The sequence below is a fragment of the Chiloscyllium punctatum genome, chromosome 7 (genome assembly GCF_047496795.1).
Source record: "Chiloscyllium punctatum isolate Juve2018m chromosome 7, sChiPun1.3, whole genome shotgun sequence".
Taxonomy (NCBI): Eukaryota; Metazoa; Chordata; class Chondrichthyes; order Orectolobiformes; family Hemiscylliidae; genus Chiloscyllium; species Chiloscyllium punctatum.
In genome coordinates, this window is record NC_092745.1 from 89,566,277 (window position 1) to 89,587,170 (window position 20,894).

Here is a 20,894-nt window from a genome sequence, read left to right on the forward strand (position 1 = left end):
CGAAGTTACATTAGGTTACTGTATAACATCTTCTGGGGAAGGATAATACTGTTTTCAATAGATAGTTGTTCCTTATATAAAGAAACTTGCTCTACTGCACTATTGACCTGTTCTTCAACATTCTGTTCCAAAGCAAGAATATGCATGTTAGTTCTTCAGACTGAGCAAGTTTTTGAAGTGACCTCTTATCTACAGTGAATAAATAACCAGTGTAAGGCCGAACAGTTTTACTTTTGCTGATGTAGGGTATTGGAACTGCACCAATGATAAGATTCAGTGGCATCAGATTGCTTAGGAGTTCACATTAATGTTATCACAGATAGAATATTTTTCAGATAAGAGATTGGTCTCTTCTGGTTGAATACTCTATTGTGCTTTAAGAAGTCAACACTTTCTGAAGGATGTTCTGCATGAATAGGATGAATAGGAAGGGCTTAGAGGGATATGGGCTAAGTGCTGGCAAATGGGACTAGGTTAGGTTAGGTTAGGATATCTGGTCAATGTGGACGAGTTGGATCAATGTTTCCATGCCGTACATCTGTATGACTCTATGAACAATCTTCCATATTCTGTATCCACTGCTATTTAAACAACTCATTCTAGAATTAGATTCTCTTTTGATTGAAGGTCAGTGACTAATGAATCTGTGACACTAACAATGATACCATTGCAAACAAGCTCTTGTAAGTTTCCAAAGTTGCATGGTTCAGATGGTACATACAGGTGGTTAATGAGGTTAACTCAGACCCACCTGAGACTTGGTATCTGCTACTGAAGAGAGTTCCTCCCGGTGTCTTATTTGCACTTGAAGTCAAGTATTAACTAAAAGCAGTCAAGGATATTCTCAAATGCAAGTTGTTTCTCATTTATCCATTCCCTACACAATATAAGATCTGAAGATGTTCCCTGTTAGTAGAGACGTGTGCTAACGTGTTATGCATTTGATTTGGTATCCAATCCTGAAACTGTTAAAAATCTTAGCAATCATGCTTTCCATGTGTGCCAATCTATTGACCTATCAAATGAACCTGAAAGGTTGAATTTTCTCATCAAACGATCACTAGTGGTGAATTCTGTTGCTTTGTTGATAGGCACTTGAAGTTGTTAATTATTTTCTTGGTCTGGATGATCTTCATTAGGATTTTGATGCCATGATATAATATTATGCTTTATTGCTGTATTCCTAGTTGATGAAAGCTGTACTGGACTCTCTATTTTGGTAAAGATCATTGATAGTCTTCAATTTTATTAGATTAGATTAGATTAGATTAGATTACTTACAGTGTGGAAACAGGCCCTTCGGCCCAACAAGTCCACACCGCCCCGCCGAAGCGCAACCCACCCATACCCCTATTTTTACCCCTTACCTAACACTACGGGCAATTTAGCATGGCCAATTCACCTGACCTGCACATCTTTGGACTGTGGGAGGAAACCGGAGCACCCGGAGGAAACCCACGCAGACACGCAGACACAGCCTGAGGCGGGAATTGAACCCGGATCTCTGGCGCTGTGAGGCAGCAGTGCTAACCACTGTGCCACCGTGCCGCCCACAAAGTTTTTTTTTGTTATAAATGCTGTTTCCAAAGTAAAATGTGTATTTTTCTTGACAATTATGACATCATCAGAATTGAATGAGGATAATCCTTTTCCAAATGGCTTAAGGATTTTTAAAAGGTCAGTGGGTAGAATATTTCTCAAAATGACTTCAGTCAATTCCATTTAATGATTTCTTTTGGTTGCATTAAAGATGGCAGCCATGATATCATTTGCACCTATTCTTTGCATCCCAGATATTTGTGTGTTGAATTTGAAACTATGTGGAGAGATTTGGGCTCTTTTTCCTTTGTCACTGATGCTTTCTTTAATAATTTGAATCAATCAAAACGTTTTAGTTGCTGAATAAACCTTGAGCCTCTTAAACAAATCATGAAAATAATAAAGATGGAATTAACTTCACAGTTGGAAGCAAACTTTGAATTCCAATAAGTCATTTATATTCCCAATTTTTTGAGCAGCTTACTGTAAACCTGTTTCTGAAGAAATTTCACAACTTCCTTGTTGTTAACTTTGCCACCAAATAGTCCAGAAATGCTAAGTTACTGTCAGAAATCCTAACTCCACTTGCGAATCTAAATTTTTCGGTTTTACCTCCAAGGAATTAAATCTTCTTTAAATATCCAATAATCAGTCACTTTTCATGGGTGCTAAATCCAGATTTAACCCTATAGTAGCAAGTGGGCACTTATGGCTCTTACCACTACCTCAATTACTGGCTGAAAACGCTTTTTTTTAAGATCATCCATGGTTTTTAGTAGCTTCTCAACAAGAGTCATCAGTTCAGAAATTTTTCCTTGACTGCACTACACAAGTATTTTTGCGCAAAATCTTAAATTTCCCTTTTGTTTTTAAAGAGGGACAATGACTGGAGATATGACGGTTCACATTAAAATGCACCTGCAAAATTTGGGAAATTGAAAGATTTAATGATGTTTCTTTTCACAGCTTGCAGTCAATCAGAATACATTCTTTCATTTGCCAAAATTTCTTACAACAGATCACTTCAGTTGCCTTCGTGTCACATGTTGACTTATACAGTCTATCTCTTACCACAAACAAAAACAGAAGTTACTGAAAAAGCTCAGCAGGTCTGGCAGTTCCGATCTGAAACATCAGCTCCCACTCTCATCTGATGCTGCTTGACCTGCTGTGCTTTTTCCAGCTCAACTCTTTATTCACTCTGACTCCCCAGCATCCGCAGTTCTCACGATCTCCAAGTATCTGTGAAGAGAAATCAAAGTTCCTGTTCCAGGTCCGGTGACCCTTCCTCAGAATACTGTGGACAATTCTAAGGCAGGGTCACTGAACACGAAACATTAACTTTGATTTCTCTTCACAGATGCTGCCAGACCTGCAGAGCTTTCCAACAACTTCTATTTTTGTTTCTGATTTACAGCATCCGCAGTTCTTTCGGTTTTTATCCCTTATCATAGTCTATTATTTTCTATATTAATACTTACTCTCTCATCTCGTCATTTTTATTCGCCTCATCTTTCCAAACCATTTGCCCCCATTATATAATTTAAAAACCTCTTTACTTCCCTTATTATGCAGTTTGCTAGAAAACCATCTCAGCATGGTTTAGGAGGAGGCTATCACAACTGCACAGCCTTCACTTTCCCCAGTATCGGTGGGAGTGCCTTGCGAACTGGAACTCACTACTTCAACACCAGTGTTTAACTTACACGGACAGCTCTCTCATCTTATTTGTGAAAGGTGGACCTTTGAGGTTCTGCTTTCTAATTCAGTGCTTAGCTCCTGACAGTTACTATACAGTTTCTTTTTCCTTGTTTTACCTATGTTTGCTAATACAAAGGATGGACCCTCCCCCACCCACCCTAGGTTCCTCTCCAGCCCTGAACAGATGTTCCGAATCCTGGCACCAGGCAAGCAATGGACTCTTGCTCTTTGCTGCGCAGAACAGTGACAATCCCTGTCAATATACTGTCTGCTACGACCATTACATTCCTTTTTGCCTTTCTACTTGAACAGCTTCCTGTCTCACAGTTGTCAGTTAGCACATCTACAACACAGTTTTCAGACTCATATAAAGACTGTCAAAGATGTTAGAGCAAGTACAGCTGTAAGACAGTGCATAAATTAGGTTCAAACTTTATGTTCGTGATACTTTGTGGTTTTCCACATGTGATCTCAATTTAGTTCCGAATGTTCATTCTCCCTTTTGGTGCTATCATACAACTCATAGATTCACTGCCAAACTCAAAAATATATATTATGTTTTGTAAAGTATGGTACCTCTAATTGGTAATATCACATTTTTTCCATAACTAATAATAAGTTTAAGAGTCAATGAGAAACTAAATAGCCCGACAACAAATTATATTGGCATTGATAGAGTTCAGGTGTTCCTTTAGTCATGTAGGAGATCAAACTACCCAAGGTAACAAAATGCATTTTCCATTTCACCTTTTAGATTTGTAAAGTAAACACAATTCTTCCACATGAGATGTCCAGTGTTTATTCAAAATAGAACAAACCATAAACAAGCAGCCACAAACTCCTTGCACACAGAATCAAATTTGTTATGTCACTTCAATATGTTCATATCAATGTCATTATATTTTACAGAATAAATCCTTGATGAACACTATTATCCTTCACAGTAAACACAAATTCACCTTATCTTCAAATTGACGGACAACTCTGCATATAAACGTAAGTCTGTGTTTGTTAATATTTTCCGTTATCCAAATACACGCAAATTTCCAGAAATGTTTGCATTGAACATTAAGAAAGAGACTTTACTTATGTGTGGTAATAGCATGTCAAGAGAAATCCACCATGTAATACAAACCCAAAGCACAGCATTTAAACATTTTACTTTGTCGTGTACATAAAGAGCGATTCTACTCTCAGCGATAAAATGTACAATTAGCCTAAACCTCAAATGGTACAATAATGTTTTTCAAAATACTAACTCACCCATTAAATGGAACAAACTGCAATTCCTCATTAAAAAAATAACATTTTGCAGTAAAACTGAAAACTTTAGACCTATTTTGATAGGAGGTCTATGGAGAATTACATATTTGGAAATTTTATATAAACATTGTGGAAATTTTAATCTAGACATTGAATTACTTGAAATTTGTTGGGATTCAACTATTGAAGATTTTTTTAATATAAAAGTTCACCAAGTAAAAATGGAAAAGATAAAGAATGGTCAAATGGGCCAATCTAGTCTGTACATAATCGGTTTAAAACATCCTGATTAGATGAACTGTGAGTGGCGTCGTGAGAAAGACTTAATCAAGTGTAGTGTTTTACTTAGCGATTAAGTATATATCAATTGATGGTATTCAAAATCCGTGGTAATCCAGCCACTCAAATAAACATTTAATGAGTTTAGGTTCAAAAAATCTGGCAGTGGATTTAGGTCAAAATGAGTTTCGAGCATCATATTATTTTCCTTCCTTCTATGTGGTTGGTTACTTAAGACTGTTTTCTTTTACCAGAGAGCTTAATTACAGAATTTAAAATCTAAATTCAGCTCTGTCTTTTCCATTAAATGAGACCACTGACAAAAGGATAGTCCTTATAAAATAGCTCCTTCAAAATATTTTTTAAAATATATATCAACATAGGTAAAATATGGAAAAATATCTGCCTACAAAGAACTTGATTTTTTTGTACTTTGGAACAAGACAGTTAGCCACAAACAAGGAAAAAAAAAATTGCAATGGTAAAGTTTAAGTAAGTAAAATGAACATTGCAGAAGCTGAAATGAATGACCTGGCGAGATTGCGAAAAAGATCATTTTAAGTTAATGAAGCTATTTTAAGTTAATTAAAGTACAAGACAGGAGATAAAGCACTTCAAATTTAGTTTAAAAGCACTTACTCCACTATGAAGCTCACTGTGGCACTTCGTATTTTCTTTCAAAGGACCAAAAGTTTTGTTCCCCTTTCTATTAAGTTACAAATTAGCAGTTTGTAACACGTTATCTTTTGTAAGTAGAGCATTTAACAACTTAAATTTTGATCACTACCCCAAATATCCAGTCTTAAGAGCTTCTAGTTGCCGAGCTACAAAGATTGTATTTAATTATGCAGTAACCAGGTTTTGTGGTGAGGGGAAGAGGAGTAAGGAAAGAGGCACTGCCATTCTTAACTGTCAATTTCTTTTCATAACCTATTCAAATGAAAGGACTGAAAAATTAATGCAGATTGAGCTAATATCCCAAAAAGGTCACTTACATCTCTTGCCTTTCCATAGAATGCTTCTTGAAAGGCAGCTTCAAGCGATCCAATAAAGAATACAGGGTGACATTCACCATATCTGTTAAGTGACAAAGAAAATTAAGCTTAATCCGTGCAAAAGAGTTGCACTGGTGGTATTCAACAGTCACACTACTATAAGCATGTAAGACTTGAGAAAAAGCAGGCTGTAGAGTCAGAGTCATAAAGCGCCGAACAGGCCCTTTGTCCAAATAGCCTGTGCGGACCCGGTTTCTGAAACTAAATTATTCCAATTGCCTGCCTTTGGCCCTTTCCACTCATGTACCTGTCCAAACATCCATTAAATGTTATAATGGCACTCGCATCTACTACATCCTCTGGTCATTTTGGTAACTGGATAAAATATCATTTCATGTTGTGGCCCATAGAGTAGTGGGACGAGAGCAATAGCACGCTCCTCCACTCTCAGCCATTAGTAGACAGGAGTCAGTGCCAGCACACAGCCTTTGAAACATAAAGTGACTTGGATGTTGGAACAAAGTAAAATTTTAAAATTTGTTGATGATCCCAAACTTGGCCGTGCAAACAATCAGGCTGATGTCAATCCACGGCAACAGGACACAGATAAGCTAACAGAATACTGCAGATAATTGGTATATGGAATTTAATACAAACTGTGAACTGATGTATTTTGGTAGAAGGGATGCGATGAGGCATTACAACTTAATAGCAGAGATCTAAAGAGTATGCAGAGACAGAGGAACCTGAGAGCTCATGTGTATAGGTCTTTGAAGGTGCCAGGATAGTCCCAAGGCCCAGTTGAAAAACAGTTGAAAGTCCCAAGGATTCAAAACAAGCCTTGTAAGAGATAAAAATATAAAGCGTTAGAGAAACTCAGTAGGCCTGATAACTGGCTAAATTAGTCATATTGGACTTGAAATATCAACTGTGTTTTTCCCTGCACAGATGTGGCCAGACCAGAGTTTGTCCAGTTGCTTCTGTTTTCATTTCAGTCCACCAACAGCTTGAGTATTTTGCTTTTATTCATAATTAGATATACTGAGCACAAGAGTAGGGACGTTATGCCGAAAGCCGTGGTTAGACCACAACTTTAATACTGCAATCAGTTCTGACCACCACACACTGGGAAGAACTTGAGAGGAGGCAAAACATGTTTGCCAGCGTGGTTTAAGGGAGTACGGAGTTGAGCTACAAGATTAAGTTGAAGAAGAGTTTCAGAAACACAATGGGAGAATGCTAGATTGCTCTAGATAGAACTAGCATGGACATGATCAGCCAAATAGCCTCCTTTGGTGTTATTCTAATTATGATTCAAAAGGATAGACACTTTATCACATGAATCTGTTTTGCACTCACTTAACAAGATTAAAACTGCATTGGATACTTCAGGTATGGTATTACCAAAATTTTATGTAATTACAGTAATGCATCTTCACACATCTAATCCAAGCACTCACAATGAAGGGTAACATACAACAGAGAACATTAAATTAACAAAAAAGGTCATTATTCTTGCCAGTCTCTTTTGAATACTAATCCAATTAATCCCATGGTTCCAATATTTCCTCATATCCCTTTATTTTTTGCTTCTGTAAGTATTTATTTGATTGCATTTGAAAGTGAGAATTGGCAAGTGTATTCAGTATCCAATCAAGCGGTGAATCCAATTTGTGTAAGTAGACATTTCATAAGATCATCTCCAATTATTTTTTGCCAAGTTTCTTCAAGCTTTAACATCTAGTTATTGATTCTTCAGCCAATTGAGGAAGTTTCTCTTTGCTTACTCTAATTAAACCTTCAATTAGAAACATCTCTATAAATCTCATCTTGCCATGACCTCTGCTCTAAGATTGATGACCTGAACTTCTTCTACAACATAAGACAACACAGATTCAGTAAACAAAGGAAAGTTCAAGTTAATGCTTACCATTCACGTGGAAACTTGCCTTTCCAATCTCTAAAGCAATTTGTTTTATCCCATGCGTTGTACAGCCAAAATACAATTGTTAACTATAAATTATCTCCATTTCACTTTAGTGAAAGATTTTTACAATATACTCAATTGTTTGACTTTTTCAAGTATGTGAAAAGTTAACATGCCACATTTGCTGACAATTAAGTACAATGGATGACCACACAATAAAACATTTACTGTTCACATATACCTTCTATATAATGAAAACAGTATGCCTTAGATTACCTCATATAAAAATAAGATGATCCCAACATTACCACTGAATTAGGAACCCTGTCATTGCCAAGATTATCCACCTTTTTCCCTTAAAACTTGACAAAAAACTCACTCCAAATTTACCCTTAGGAGAATACAGAAGGCACCATTGAGGGTTGGGTTTCTGTTATTTGAAATAAAAGGATGTAAACCTAAACAATCTTACTGGATACATTTTTATTTTATACCATACTTAATCAATGGTTTGTAATATTAGCATCCATGAGCATCCAGGTGAAGTTCACCCAAGGACACTTATGCCGACAAAGTTTGTTTTCAGAGAGTCTGCAAAAGAGCAGAGCTCTCTGGGGAAAATATTGCATCCAATCATTCCACATGGAGGCAAGTACTGAAACTTGCTTTAGCACTTCTCAGGTCCATCTACACCAAGTTTACAAAATGTGACATAGCCAGAGGAGGGCTAGAAGTAGCAAGTTGCAGAGGCTCACTAAAAAGTAAGAAAAATTACAACATGCTCTACCAATTCTATGAAATGCTTGCTGATCCAAGCAGGACAGGAGTTCACCATAGAAGATGGTGAACTAATTTAGTTTGAATGTAATCAAGCAATGACGACTGCTCTGTATCTCTGAAGAACTTCTACAGGGACTGAGATGGTTAGTCTCTAAAAAGGTTTGCCATTTTCCTTTGGTCTTGGTATGAATCCTTTCACTGAAGACTTGGCGTCCTACCCTGATTCCCACTCTCTTAAATTTTACTAAGGCTTCTTGATGCCACACTTTGCAGAATATTTCCTTGATGTCATAAAATAATGACAGATAAAAATGTAAATTGAAATATATTCACCAGTGGTTTTGGTAGCTTCCAAAATATATGTCTGTGACAGTTCAACATCATACTCGTGATTGAAATAGAGTATTATACAACAATGTAAAACGCCAACAAAAATGTATATTTAACAGGACACTTGAAGCAAAACAATGCTGGACTCAATATCTGATGAAGAACAAACCCAGAAGTTAACTACTGATGACCGGTATCATGAGCAAAAATATTGCTGTAAAACAGCTAACAATCAGTGACAATAGATAAATCACACACGAAAGATTTTATTTCTGACAGAAGCGATAATGAAGCTCGCTTTGTACTAACACAAATCCAGCAGAGAAAATTGAATACTTAGACCATAAGACCATAAGACATAGGAGTGGAAGTAAGGCCATTCGGCCCATCGAGTCCACTCCGCCATTCAATCATGGCTGATGCGCATTTCAGCTCCACTTGCCAGCGTTCTCCCCGTAGCCCTTAATTCCTCTAGACAACAAGAACCTATCAATCTCGGCCTTGAAGACATTTAGCGTCCCGGCTTCCACTGCACTCCGTGGCAATGAATTCCACAGGCCCACCACTCTCTGGCTGAAGAAATGTCTCCGCATTTCCGTTCTGAAATGACCCCCTCTAATTCTAAGGCTGTGTCCACGGGTCCTAGTCTCCTCGCCTAACAGAAACAATTTTCTAGCATCCACCTTTTCAAAGCCATGTATTATTTTGTACGTCTCTATTAGATCTCCCCTTAATCTTCTAAACTCCAACGAATACAACCCCAGTATCCTCAGCCGTTCCTCATATGCTAGACCTGTCATTCCAGGGATCATCCGTGTGAATCTCCGCTGGACACGTTCCAGTGCCAGTATGTCCTTCCTGAGGTGTGGGGACCAAAACTGGACACAGTACTCCAAATGGGGCCTAACCAGAGCTTTATAAAGTCTTAGTAGTACATCTCTGCTTTTATATTCCAACCCTCTTGAGATAAGAGACAACATTGCATTCGCTTTCTTAATCACAGACTCAACCTGCATGTTTAATTGGAATGACCACAATGAGCAACTTTGAAGACCTCAACAGCTGTATGAGGGAAAGAATAATCATAGTATCATAGAGATGTACAGCACAGAAACAGACCGTGGGCGGCACGGTGGCACAGTGGTTAGCACTGCTGCCTCACAGCGCCAGAGATCCGGGTTCAATTCCCGCCTCAGGCGACTAACTGTGTGGAGTTTGCACGTTCTCCCCGTGTCTGCGTAGGTTTCCTCCGGGTGCTCCGGTTTCCTCCCACAGTCCAAAGATGTGCAGGTCAGGTGAATTGGCCATGCGAAATTGCCCCTAGTGTTAGGTCAGGGGTAAAGGTAGGGGTATGGGTGGGTTGCGCTTCGGCGGGGCGGTGTGGACTTGTTGGGCCAAAGGGCCTGTTTCCACACTGTAAGTAATCTAATCTAAAAGACCCTTTGGTCCAACTCATCCATCTCAACCAGATATCCCAACCTAATCTAGTCTCGTTTGCCAGCACTTGGCAGATATCCCTCTAAATCCTTCCTATTTATATACCCATCCAGATGCCTTTTAAGTGTTGCAATTGTATCGGCCACCATCACTTCCTCTGGCAGCTCATTCCATACACGCACCACCCTCTGCATGAAGAAGTTGCCTGTAAGATCCCTTTATATCTTTCTCCTCTCACCCTAAACCTATGCCCTCTAGTTCTGGACTCCCCCACCACAGGGAAAAAAACTTTGTCTATTTATCCTACCCATGACCCTCATGATTTTATAACTCACTATGAGGTCACCCCTCAGCCTCTGAAGTTCGAAGGAAAACAGTACATCAGTGAGATGAAGGAAAACTAAATACTAACGTTGGCTTGTTGGTCAAGTGCTTTTCTATTACTTTGTTGGGGGTCAACATGATTTCTTTCAATATTTGGTCTGCTATATTTTGCAAATTTTGTTGCAATTGAAGAAAGAAGAGCATGTACATGACAGATGTCAGGGTGATAATACAAATGAAAGCTGGCAGAAAATAGGATGTTCAAAGAGGAAGCAAAGAATGAAATGAAAGGCAAAGAGGGGTGGAATTGTGTGCCTGTGTCTGGGCTCTTGGCTGCCAGCTGAAAAGATGGTGAGTCTCCTGCTTCACATCTTTCAATGAAGACTCATGGGTAGTCTGTGCGAATCAGGTAGCTTACAAGTCAGCAAGCTGGCCTTTCCTGAGCATTAAGACAGTGGTGAAAACTTTGAACACATCACCAAGCGAGGAGGCAGCAAGTTTTAAAAGATCGCGGACAGTTGATTCTGAGCACAGAGCTGAGAGAGGGGCCAACAAGTTTAAGAACAGTGCAGAAAGTATGGATTGGCTTCATTCTGAACCCAGCACCAAGAATGGAGTGAACAAGTTTAAAAAGAATGCAGAGTAAGAAGTATAAAGAGAGAGATAAAATTGAATCAAGTCGAAGTAAAATAATATAATCAAATAAAACTAAAGGAAAATAAAGTTAACGTAAGTAAAGTTCAATTGTTAGTCAATTACGGGACAGTAAGTCAGCAGGGAGACATGGAATGTACCTCTTGGGATATGTGCAATCATGGATACATCACGTGCCCCAGACAAATACATCTGTACGAAGTATCACTGGCAATACAAGCTTGAGTTTTGGCTTCTAAAACCTGAGCTTGAGTCACTGTTGCCCATAAGTGAGGCAGAGAAAGAATGGATGATTATCAAACAGTCTAAGAAAACCAGGCATGGAGTGCAGAAGTCTCCTGAGTACTGTGCATGCTAACTGACAGTAGTTTCCAAAATCAATGAAGGCGGTGTTTCCTCAATGAGTGCACCTGTAAAGTAGAGATAGAGAAAAATAGGGGCAATAATGATAGGGAATTCAATACTCAGGGGATCAAACAGGCATTTCTGCATCATGAAGGAGGACTCAAGGATATGTGTTGCCTCTTTGGTGCATGGTTCATGGATGTCATGGAGTGGCTTCAGGACATCCTTCTAGGGGAAGGGGTTCAGCCAGAAGTTGTGATCTGCTTTAGCACTATGTTAAGAAGGGGAATGAGATCCTGAAAGCAAAGTTCAGGGAGTTAGGATGGAAATTGAAAAGCAGGAACTTTAGAGCAGAAATTCAGAATTATTCTCAGTGCCATATGTCAATCAGCAGAACAACATTAGGGTCAATTGACTGAATACTTAGCTGAAGAACTGATGTAGGAGGGAGGGTATCAGATTTCAGAGGCATTAGGATCTCTCTTCTGGGGCAGGTGTGACATGGATGATATTGAATGTAGGGAAATAGATGGTGACATCTTAAAAAATATCCATATTACAGAGGTGGTGGTGCTGGATGTCTTGAAACGCACAAAGGTGGATAAATCCGCAGGACCTGATTAGGTGTACCGAAGAACTCTGTGGGAAGCTAGGGAAGTAATTGCTGAGCCCCTTGCTGAGGTATTTGTATCATCAATAGTCACAGGCGAGGTGCCGGAAGACTGGAGGTTGGCTAACATGACACCACAACTTAAGGCAGGCGGTAAGGAAAAGCCAGGGAACTATAGACCGATGAACCTGACGTTGGTGGTGGGCAAGTTGTTGGAGGGAATCCTGAGGGACAGGATTTTCACATATTTGGAAAGGAAAGTCTAATTATGGATAATCAACATGGCTCTGTGCGCGGGAAACCATGTCTCACAAACTTGACTTGAGTTTTTTGAAAAAGTAACAAAGAGGATTGAGGAGCGCAGAGTGGTGGACATGATCTATATGGACTTCAGTAAAGAGTGGGAAATGTCGATTCTCCTGGTCCTCAGATGCTGCCTGGCCTGCTGTGCTTTTCCAGCACCACACCTTTTGACAACAAAGGTTCAGCAGACTTGCTTGCAAAATGATGGGACTGTCAATGAGTGTTTAGGCAAAATAGGCCTCTATTCTCTCGAGTTTTGAGCAAGGAGAGATGATGTCATTGAAACTTTTAAGTATTTTAAAGAGATAGACAGGGTAGATGTCGGTAAAATATTTCCCCTGGTTAGGGAATCGAGAATGAGAGGCATAATTTAAAAATACGGGGAATGTCATTAGAACCAGGATGAGGAGAATTTCTTTTACTCCAAGAGTGATAATCTTGGAATTCTCGACTTGAGGGCTGTGGAAGCTCTGAGCACACTTCAAGTTGAGCTTGATAACTTTTTTGACCATCAATGGCACACAGTTATGGGGATAGTGTGGGTAATGGTCATTGAAATGACTGATCAGCCATAATTGTATTAAAATGGTGGAGCAGACTCGACAAGCTGAATGGTCTACTCATATTCCTCTGTAATACATGGAGGCAGCAAGTACATTTGCATCAGAGTCCCCAAAGTGTCTAGAAAAATCAGCAACTGTCAGAATATTTTAATATTTCTCCGCTTGCAGTATGTCTTTTTCCCTTGTTCACCGCAAGGAAGAATTGGCCTGTAAATGGAACAGCACTGAGGTAAGCATGAAAGAGTATGTATATTCAAATCAACTAATGTTTATTATTTTGGTCTCTGGGGTTTTCCATTTACAAGTCAGCAATTATCTGCTATTATTGTTACACAGTCTAATTCACCTTGACTACATTCGTGAAGCTTCAATTATCATTTTAGATTGTGTTACTTAATGAGAAGTCGCAATTCTTCTCACCCACTTATAATTCCTTATTCATCTATTTTCTTTGCAGTGACCATTCGGAATTGATTTACATTTAGGATGGCATTAACATTTCTTAATTATCTGATAATAGAGAAGACTTCGCTCAACAGATCTTTTTAAAAAGGATGGAGCTCTCCTTTAATGGGAAAAAAATTTACCTTGAAGAAAACTCTGCAGTAAATTGCAGCAAGGCATCTCCCTCATTTTCAGCATCATCGGGCACTGTGGTAGAAATAAGTTAATGTTAACTTTTTGGATCACATCAAGACACATAAATATATCATAAAACTCCAACTTTCATTTTGTCCTGAATTGAGTTCTTCGGTAACTTGTGGAAAATAACAACTTGTTAGAAAAAAAAGTTGACATTATGTCATTGTTGTTCAATTCGAAGAACAGTGCCACATTACAAGTTTACTGTGAACCCACACTTGATTCACATAATACGTTGGTACTTCATTCTAAACTTGAAATGAAGCAAACTCAATAGTGACCACGCATTTGGTACAGCAAAGGCTACTATTCACTTTAAAACTTCTGTACAACTCAAACCAGACACAAACATTTCTATTAAAAAATACACAATGAATGAAAATAAGCCAAGTCTAAAGCTGCAAATCATAAGACCATAAGACACAGGAGCAAAAATTAGTCCATTCAGTCCATCAAGTCGACTCCGCCAATTGATAATGGCCGATAGGCTTTTCAACCCCATTTTCCTGCTTTCTCCCTATAACCTTTGATCCTCTTGGCAAACAAGAAATTCTTCTCGACCTCCCCTCCACAGCCTTCTGTGGCAATGAATTCCACAGATTCATCACTCTCAGACTAAAGAAGTTTCTCATTTTCTCAGTTTTAAAGGGTCTTCCCTTTAGTCGAAGGCTGTGTCCTCATGTATATTGAAATAATTGAAAATACTTTTTAGATTAATTTATTCTTGAAAACAATGTGACGTAAACATAAGACAAAACACCAAAGCTATATTTACTCAAAATTATATTTTAAATGTTCTCAGGCTAATGGTAGAGCGGTTCAGCTTACAGTTTCAGCAATGACAAGGGAAATTTGCTCCATGGAAAGAAAGAAAGAAAGAAAGAAAGAAATTAGCTATTCCTTTAAACTTAAATTCTCAAAGTACAGCTGGAAATATTTTATATTAATCAATTGTACATTGTGACTGTATTGTGCAAGTGGATGTTAATGCCCAAAGATTTCTTGCCATGACTTTGCACAAACTGGATAAAGTGGAGTAGGAGCTGAGGCAACTAGTAGAATTTAGTAGCAATAACTTTGAACAACAAGCTCTATTTCACGTGTGATTTAGATTTAAGTTTATTCAAATACAATAATACCTGGAATCAATCCTAAATTAATGGCTGATTTCTAATTTTTAAATAAATCTTATGAAATGACTAAAATGAATAAATCTTGAATTGATCATCAATTTATCATGATAAAATCACATGATGAAACCTGCACTTCAGTTTAAACCTATGTGAATCAAAGTCTACAAATATATCCCAGGTTTGCACAAAACTAGAGACTGATTGCACCTGAAACAATGTTCAATTTTGGTCCCTAGACATGGTGAGGGATCTCAAGATCCTGGGAAAGATTCAGAGAAGGAAAACATAAGTGAAACCAAGTTTGAAGAGCCTTCAGTTAACAAGAGAGGCTTACAGAATGAGGCATTTTGACTTTAGAAAAGCAAAGAAATCAACAGATGCAAAACTTAGGTCTTTAAAACAAAGAATGAATTAGATTTTGGTTATTTGGATTGGTTTCTTAAGTTGGAAGGCAAGGGAGAAGTAGAAGACATTGATACACATTGATAAGCAATAGGACAGGTTATGTACTACAAAGTGGACCATTCCAGAGGCATGAGGCTCTGCTATAAGTTTCCAGCAAATGCAGTATAGAGGCATTCACTGCAGATATTTAAGCTAGGTCAGCTCCTGAGAATGGAAGATATCCAATTTCACAAAAAAAAAAGAGTCCTTTTGTAATTCATGTCGGGCATTTGGGCTTCACTGGTCAGGCCAGCATTTACTGGCCATCCATACTTTCCTTTGAGAAGGTGATGAGCTGCTTTCTTGAAACACTGTAGCCCACGTGTTGTAGGTTGACCCACAATGTCCTTAGGGAGGGAATTTCAGAATTTGGAACCAGCAACACTGAAGGAAGTATTATATATTTCCAAGTCAGCATGGTGAATGATTTCAGAGGCAAACTTGCAAGTGGTGGTGTTCCCATGCATCTATTGTCCTTGCCCTAGATGGTAGCGTTTGTGGGTTTGGAAGGTGCTGTAGAAGGACCTTTGCTAAGTTTCCACAGTGCATCTTCTGGATGGGATACATTGCTGCATCATCAATGGCGAAGGGAGTATATGTAGTGCAGATTGCTTTGCCTTGGATGGTTTCAAGCTTCTTCATTGTTATTCAATCTGCACTCATCTCGGCAAGTGGAGAGTACTCCATCCACTCCTGATTTGTGCTTTGCAGATGGTGCACAGGCTTTGGGGAGTCAGGTAGTGAATTATGTGCTGCACTACTTGTAGCCTCTGGCTGGTTTTGTAACCACAATATTTATATGGCAAGTTCAGTTTCTGGCCAATAGAGAGGGAGTCAGTGATGCAAACACCTTTGAATCAGGGGCAATGGACGGATTCTCTCTTTTTGGAGATGGGCATTGCCTGGCATTTGAGAGTCCGAATGATACTTGCCACCTTTCAGCCCAAGTTCTGGATACTGTCCAGGTACTGTTACATTTAGACACAGATTGTTTCAGTTCCTGAATTGTTGATAATGGTGTTGAACAATATGCAATTATCAGCAAACATCCCCACTTTTGACCTTATGAAGAAGGAAGGTCACCGATGATAGTACAGCCTAGGACACTACCACTAGAATTCCTGCAGAGATGTCCTGAAGCTGAGATGACTAATCTCCAACAGCCACAACCACCTTCTTTTGTGCCAGGTACGACTCCAAACAGCGAAGAGTTTTCCCACCGATTCTCACTGACTCTGGTTTTCCATTTCTCCCATGATGCTGCACTTAGTGAAATGCCATCTTGATATCAAGGGCTGTTAGTCTCACCTTACCTGACAAAAGAGTTCAACTCTTTTGTCAATCTTTGAATCAAGGCTGTAAGGAGGTCAGCAGGTGAATGGCCACAATGGAACTCAAACTGAGCATCACTGAGCAGATTATTTTGAAGTTAGTGCTGCTCAGTAGAATTGTTATGACCCCTTTTCATCACTTTATTAATGATGAAGAATAGACTGATAGGATGGTAACTGGGTGGGTTGAATCTGTCCTGCTTATTATGCAAAAGATATAGCTGAATAATTTTCTGTTTTTCTGGGTGGATGCCAGTTTTGCCATTTAGCTCAGTGCCTGCATGCTTGTTTGCAGTTCAATTCCAAAAGTAGGCAAGGTTACTATGAAGGATGCTTCTTCTCAGCCTCTCCCTTCTTCTGAGGGGTGGTGCCTCACAGGTTGAACAAGCATCAGATTTCTCCCTCTAATGAGAGAGCAGCTCTAAATTCTCATTAGACTGTGGTGATCTCCAACACCAGTAGCTCGCCATGGGTGTGGTTAGTTCTGGAGGATAAGTCTTCAGTAGTATTACCGGAATATTCTCAGGGCTCTGGGTGGCACGATGGTTAGCACTGCTGCCTCACAGCGCCAGGGATCCAGGTTCAATTCCAGCCTCGGGCAACTATTTGTGTGGAGTTTGCACATTCTCCCAGTGTCTACCTGGATTTCCTTTGGGTACTCCGGTTTCCTCCCACTTTCTAAAGACGTGCAGGTTAGGTGGATTGGCCATGCTAAATTGCCCATAGTGTCCAGGGATGTGTAGGTTAGGTGCATAAGTTAGGGTAAATGTAGAGTAACGGGGAAGGGGAATTGGTCTGGGTGGGTTACTCTTCGGAGGGTCAGTGTGGATTTGTTAGACCAAAGGACCTGTTTCCACACTGTAGGGATTCTATGGTATCTATGGCTCATACCTGTTCCAGTATTAAATGCCTTCAGTTGTTTCTTGAAGTAAATTGGAATTACGTAGTGTTAACAACCATTGTGGTCTTTGAAGTGTTGTTGATTGCTTAAGTGGGCTGGAGTAATTTCCCAGGATTGTTCCAGACATGGTCTGAATGGTTTTGAAGGACATGACACAACTATTAAGTATAAAGTGAATGGATGGGCTCAAAATGCAAATGCCACAAAAAGCCAGGGCAAAATAGACTTCAGTGGTCTTTATTGCAACTGTTCAAATGGACCTAAAGCTTTGAATCTACTTGGCATTCAGTTCTGTTTCCATGATTTTTGCAATTGGAGTACTTTTGAAAAAAAGACACATTTTATCTAAACTTTTTTTGGCACTCAAGTGCAATTCTCAGAAATATCAATTTAAGGGGAAAAAATGTATACATTATATGAGTGCAACCGTTAGCAAGTAGACTCTGCTGGAGAGAATGCCAATTGATGGTTAACTCTAATTGGTCAATGCACTACCCTGAGAAATGAACAAAGAATTGGCTGCTACCTATTCTGATCAATTACAACAGGAACAACACATGAACATATTCTTCTAGTCATCAACGAACAAGCAAGTGTTCCTCATTGCAAACTTAAATGACAATCTTAAATTCGTTGTCAGTGAAATTATTTACATCCTCAGGATTTTCCAGCAAATGTTGCCCAATTGTAGAATCACATCAAATGATGTACACTTTGTTGTGCACTTTGCAAGCATGTGTTAATTAGGTAAAGGTTGTTGTGAACAAAAGAATGGATATCCTGTTAATCATGATCCACCAATCTTGGTATATGCAGTCAACATACCTTGTTCATATGTGATATTATCCATTTGCGTAGGAAGAATGCCCTTTTGGCTTGACAGCAGCATCCTGCTAGTGGCGAACATCACTACTTTTGCAAATGCATACTGGCAGCATAAAACTGCTAACTTTCATATACCTCAAAACTTTGAGCTCCCTTACTATCCCAAGATAATTTGAAGTAAACTAGCCACTTTTCAGGACAAAAATTGACACACTTTGGGTGATTCCTAAGTTTCCATAATATGTAGTAAGAAATGATTTGATCAGTGTAGCTAGTATCCCACAGCATAGCATTTGCCATAGCAGTCGTGCTACCAATCAGATCCACAGGTCAACCACTGTCCTACTCTCCTCCACTATAAGTGTTGGTTTTTCTGTTAGATTGGTATTGTTGTAAATTGCCCTGATGAGTGCAAGGTTGGCTTTCAGCAATACGTAAATTCTGTACTCACAAACAATGAACTTTATTGTCCTTACTTTCTGGATTTCACTCTACTTGTTCCAGCATGTTCTCATGCTTCAGCAAATCTGCAGATATGCATACTAGCACGCGGTCTCGAAAATCTCTTCCTACATTCTCAGGTCAAACTCTGATGGATTTTAACAATCTCACTCTTTTTGTGCTTCCTCAACACATTAAACAATCACCTGCATAACTTATGGTTTCCTCCTCTAACTGCTTCTGTATGCATGGTCTCTTTAGCTACTTAATATAAACCTGGTCATTGACTACTGGATGATCAACAGTGTGTATAAATAACCTACTCCATCTGCCCAGCCACAATATTGGGTTGTTTTATATCATCATTTCTCCATTCTGTTTATCTCATTTAATCTCAATCTTGTTATTAATATCGGTTTGCATTGTGTTCATTTATGTGCATGTTTTGGTTGGTTCTCTGATATTCAATCTATTATTCCACCCTCTAATTTTGTTATTAATTCTTCGTCTGGTCCTTGTCCTCATTTGGCTATGCAACCCTCCTTCCTTTTCCTGTTCTCTTCACTAACCCCCTTTGCTCATCATTATTCCCTTGCCTTACTTCTGTTTCAGTTCTGTTGTGCGCTGGTCTGGTACCTGGTTGAGTTTTGATCATCTGAATAAAAAAAAAGCACAGTGAATAATTGCCCATTCACACAATGGCCAGGATTAATTTGATTGCCATATGAGAGTGAGAAAAAAAGTTTCCAGTTGCTTTCCCCTTACTGAGTTAGCTTGGGCTCCTTTCTCCTTCTTCATCTCTACCAGGAGATAATACGGTTTAAGGGTTGGGAAGTTTCTGATACACTTATTTTTGTAACTGGATATGATAGGTTGCATGAACCAGAGACCTTTCCCTGCCAATCATGTTCAAATGCACCATGTGTCTCTTACAGGTTCATGAGGGACTTTCCCAAGGTTAAGTATGCTAACATTATTCTTATTCCAGAAGGGAAGAAGGTAGAAAACAGGAAACTAGGCCAGTTAGTTTGATGTCTGTCATAGGGAAGATGTTGGAAACAATCGTTAAAGATTGAAGCTGCGCATGTATAAAACATGCAAGAGAGACTGATTAACAAGGCTAGACCTCATGGAATACAGGGAGAATTAGCCATTTGGATACAGAACTAGCTCAAAGGTCGAAGACAGAGAGTGGTGGTGGAGGGTTGTTTTTCAGACTGGAGGCCTGTGACCAGTGGAGTGCCACAAGGATTAGTGCTGGGTCATTTACATAAATGATTTGGATGCGAGCATAAGAGGTACAGTTAGTAAGTTTGCAGATAACACCAAAATTGGAGGTGTAGTGGACAGCGAAGAGGGTTACCTCCGATTACAACAGGATCTGGACCAGATGGGCCAATGGGCTGAGAAGTGGCAGATGGAGTTTAATTCAGATAAATACAAAGTGCTGCATTTTGGGAAAGCAAACCTTAGCAGGACTTATCCACTTAATGGCAAGGTCCTAGGGAGTGTTGCTGAACAAAGAGACCTTGGAGTGCAGGTTCATAGCTCCTTGAAAGTGGAGTCGCAGGTAGATAGGATAGTGAAGGCGGCGTTTGGTATGCTTTCCTTTATTGGTCAGAGTATTGAGTACAGGAGTTGGGAGGTTATGTTGCAGCTGTACAGGACATTGGTTAGGCCACCGTTGGAATATTGCGTGCAATTCTAGTCTCCTTCCTATCGGAAAGATGTTGTGAAACTTGAAAGGGTTCAGAAAAGATTTACAAGGATGTTGCCACGGTTGGAGGATTTGAGCTACAAGGAGAGGCTGAACAGGCTGGGGCTGTTTTCCCTGGAGCGTCGGAGGCTGAGGGGTGACCTTAAAGAGGTTTACAAAATTATGAGGGGCATGGATCAGGCAAGGTCTTTTCTCTGGCTTCAGGGAGTCCAGAACTAGAGGACAAAGGTTTAGGGTGAGAGGGGAAAGAAATAAAAGAGACCTACGGTGCAACTTTTCCATGCAGAGGGTGGTATGTGTATGGAGTGAGCTGCCAGAGGAAGTGGTGGAGGTGGTACAATTGCAACATTTAAGAGGCATTTGGATGAGTACATGAATAGGAAGGGTTTGCAGGGATATGGGCCGGATGC

General features: G+C 39.4%; 1 protein-coding gene across 1 annotated transcript in view; it reads right to left on the bottom strand.

The window, feature by feature from the left end:
• Positions 1 to 20,894, bottom strand: part of faf1 (Fas (TNFRSF6) associated factor 1) — a 391,777-nt gene that overhangs the window by 117,273 nt on the left and 253,610 nt on the right. The window contains exons 11-12 of the mRNA XM_072574268.1: positions 13,638 to 13,701; positions 5,778 to 5,859 (exon numbers count right to left, since the gene is read on the bottom strand). Of these exons, the coding sequence (XP_072430369.1) occupies positions 5,778 to 5,859; positions 13,638 to 13,701 (146 nt within the window). The remainder of the gene's footprint in view (positions 1 to 5,777; positions 5,860 to 13,637; positions 13,702 to 20,894) is intronic.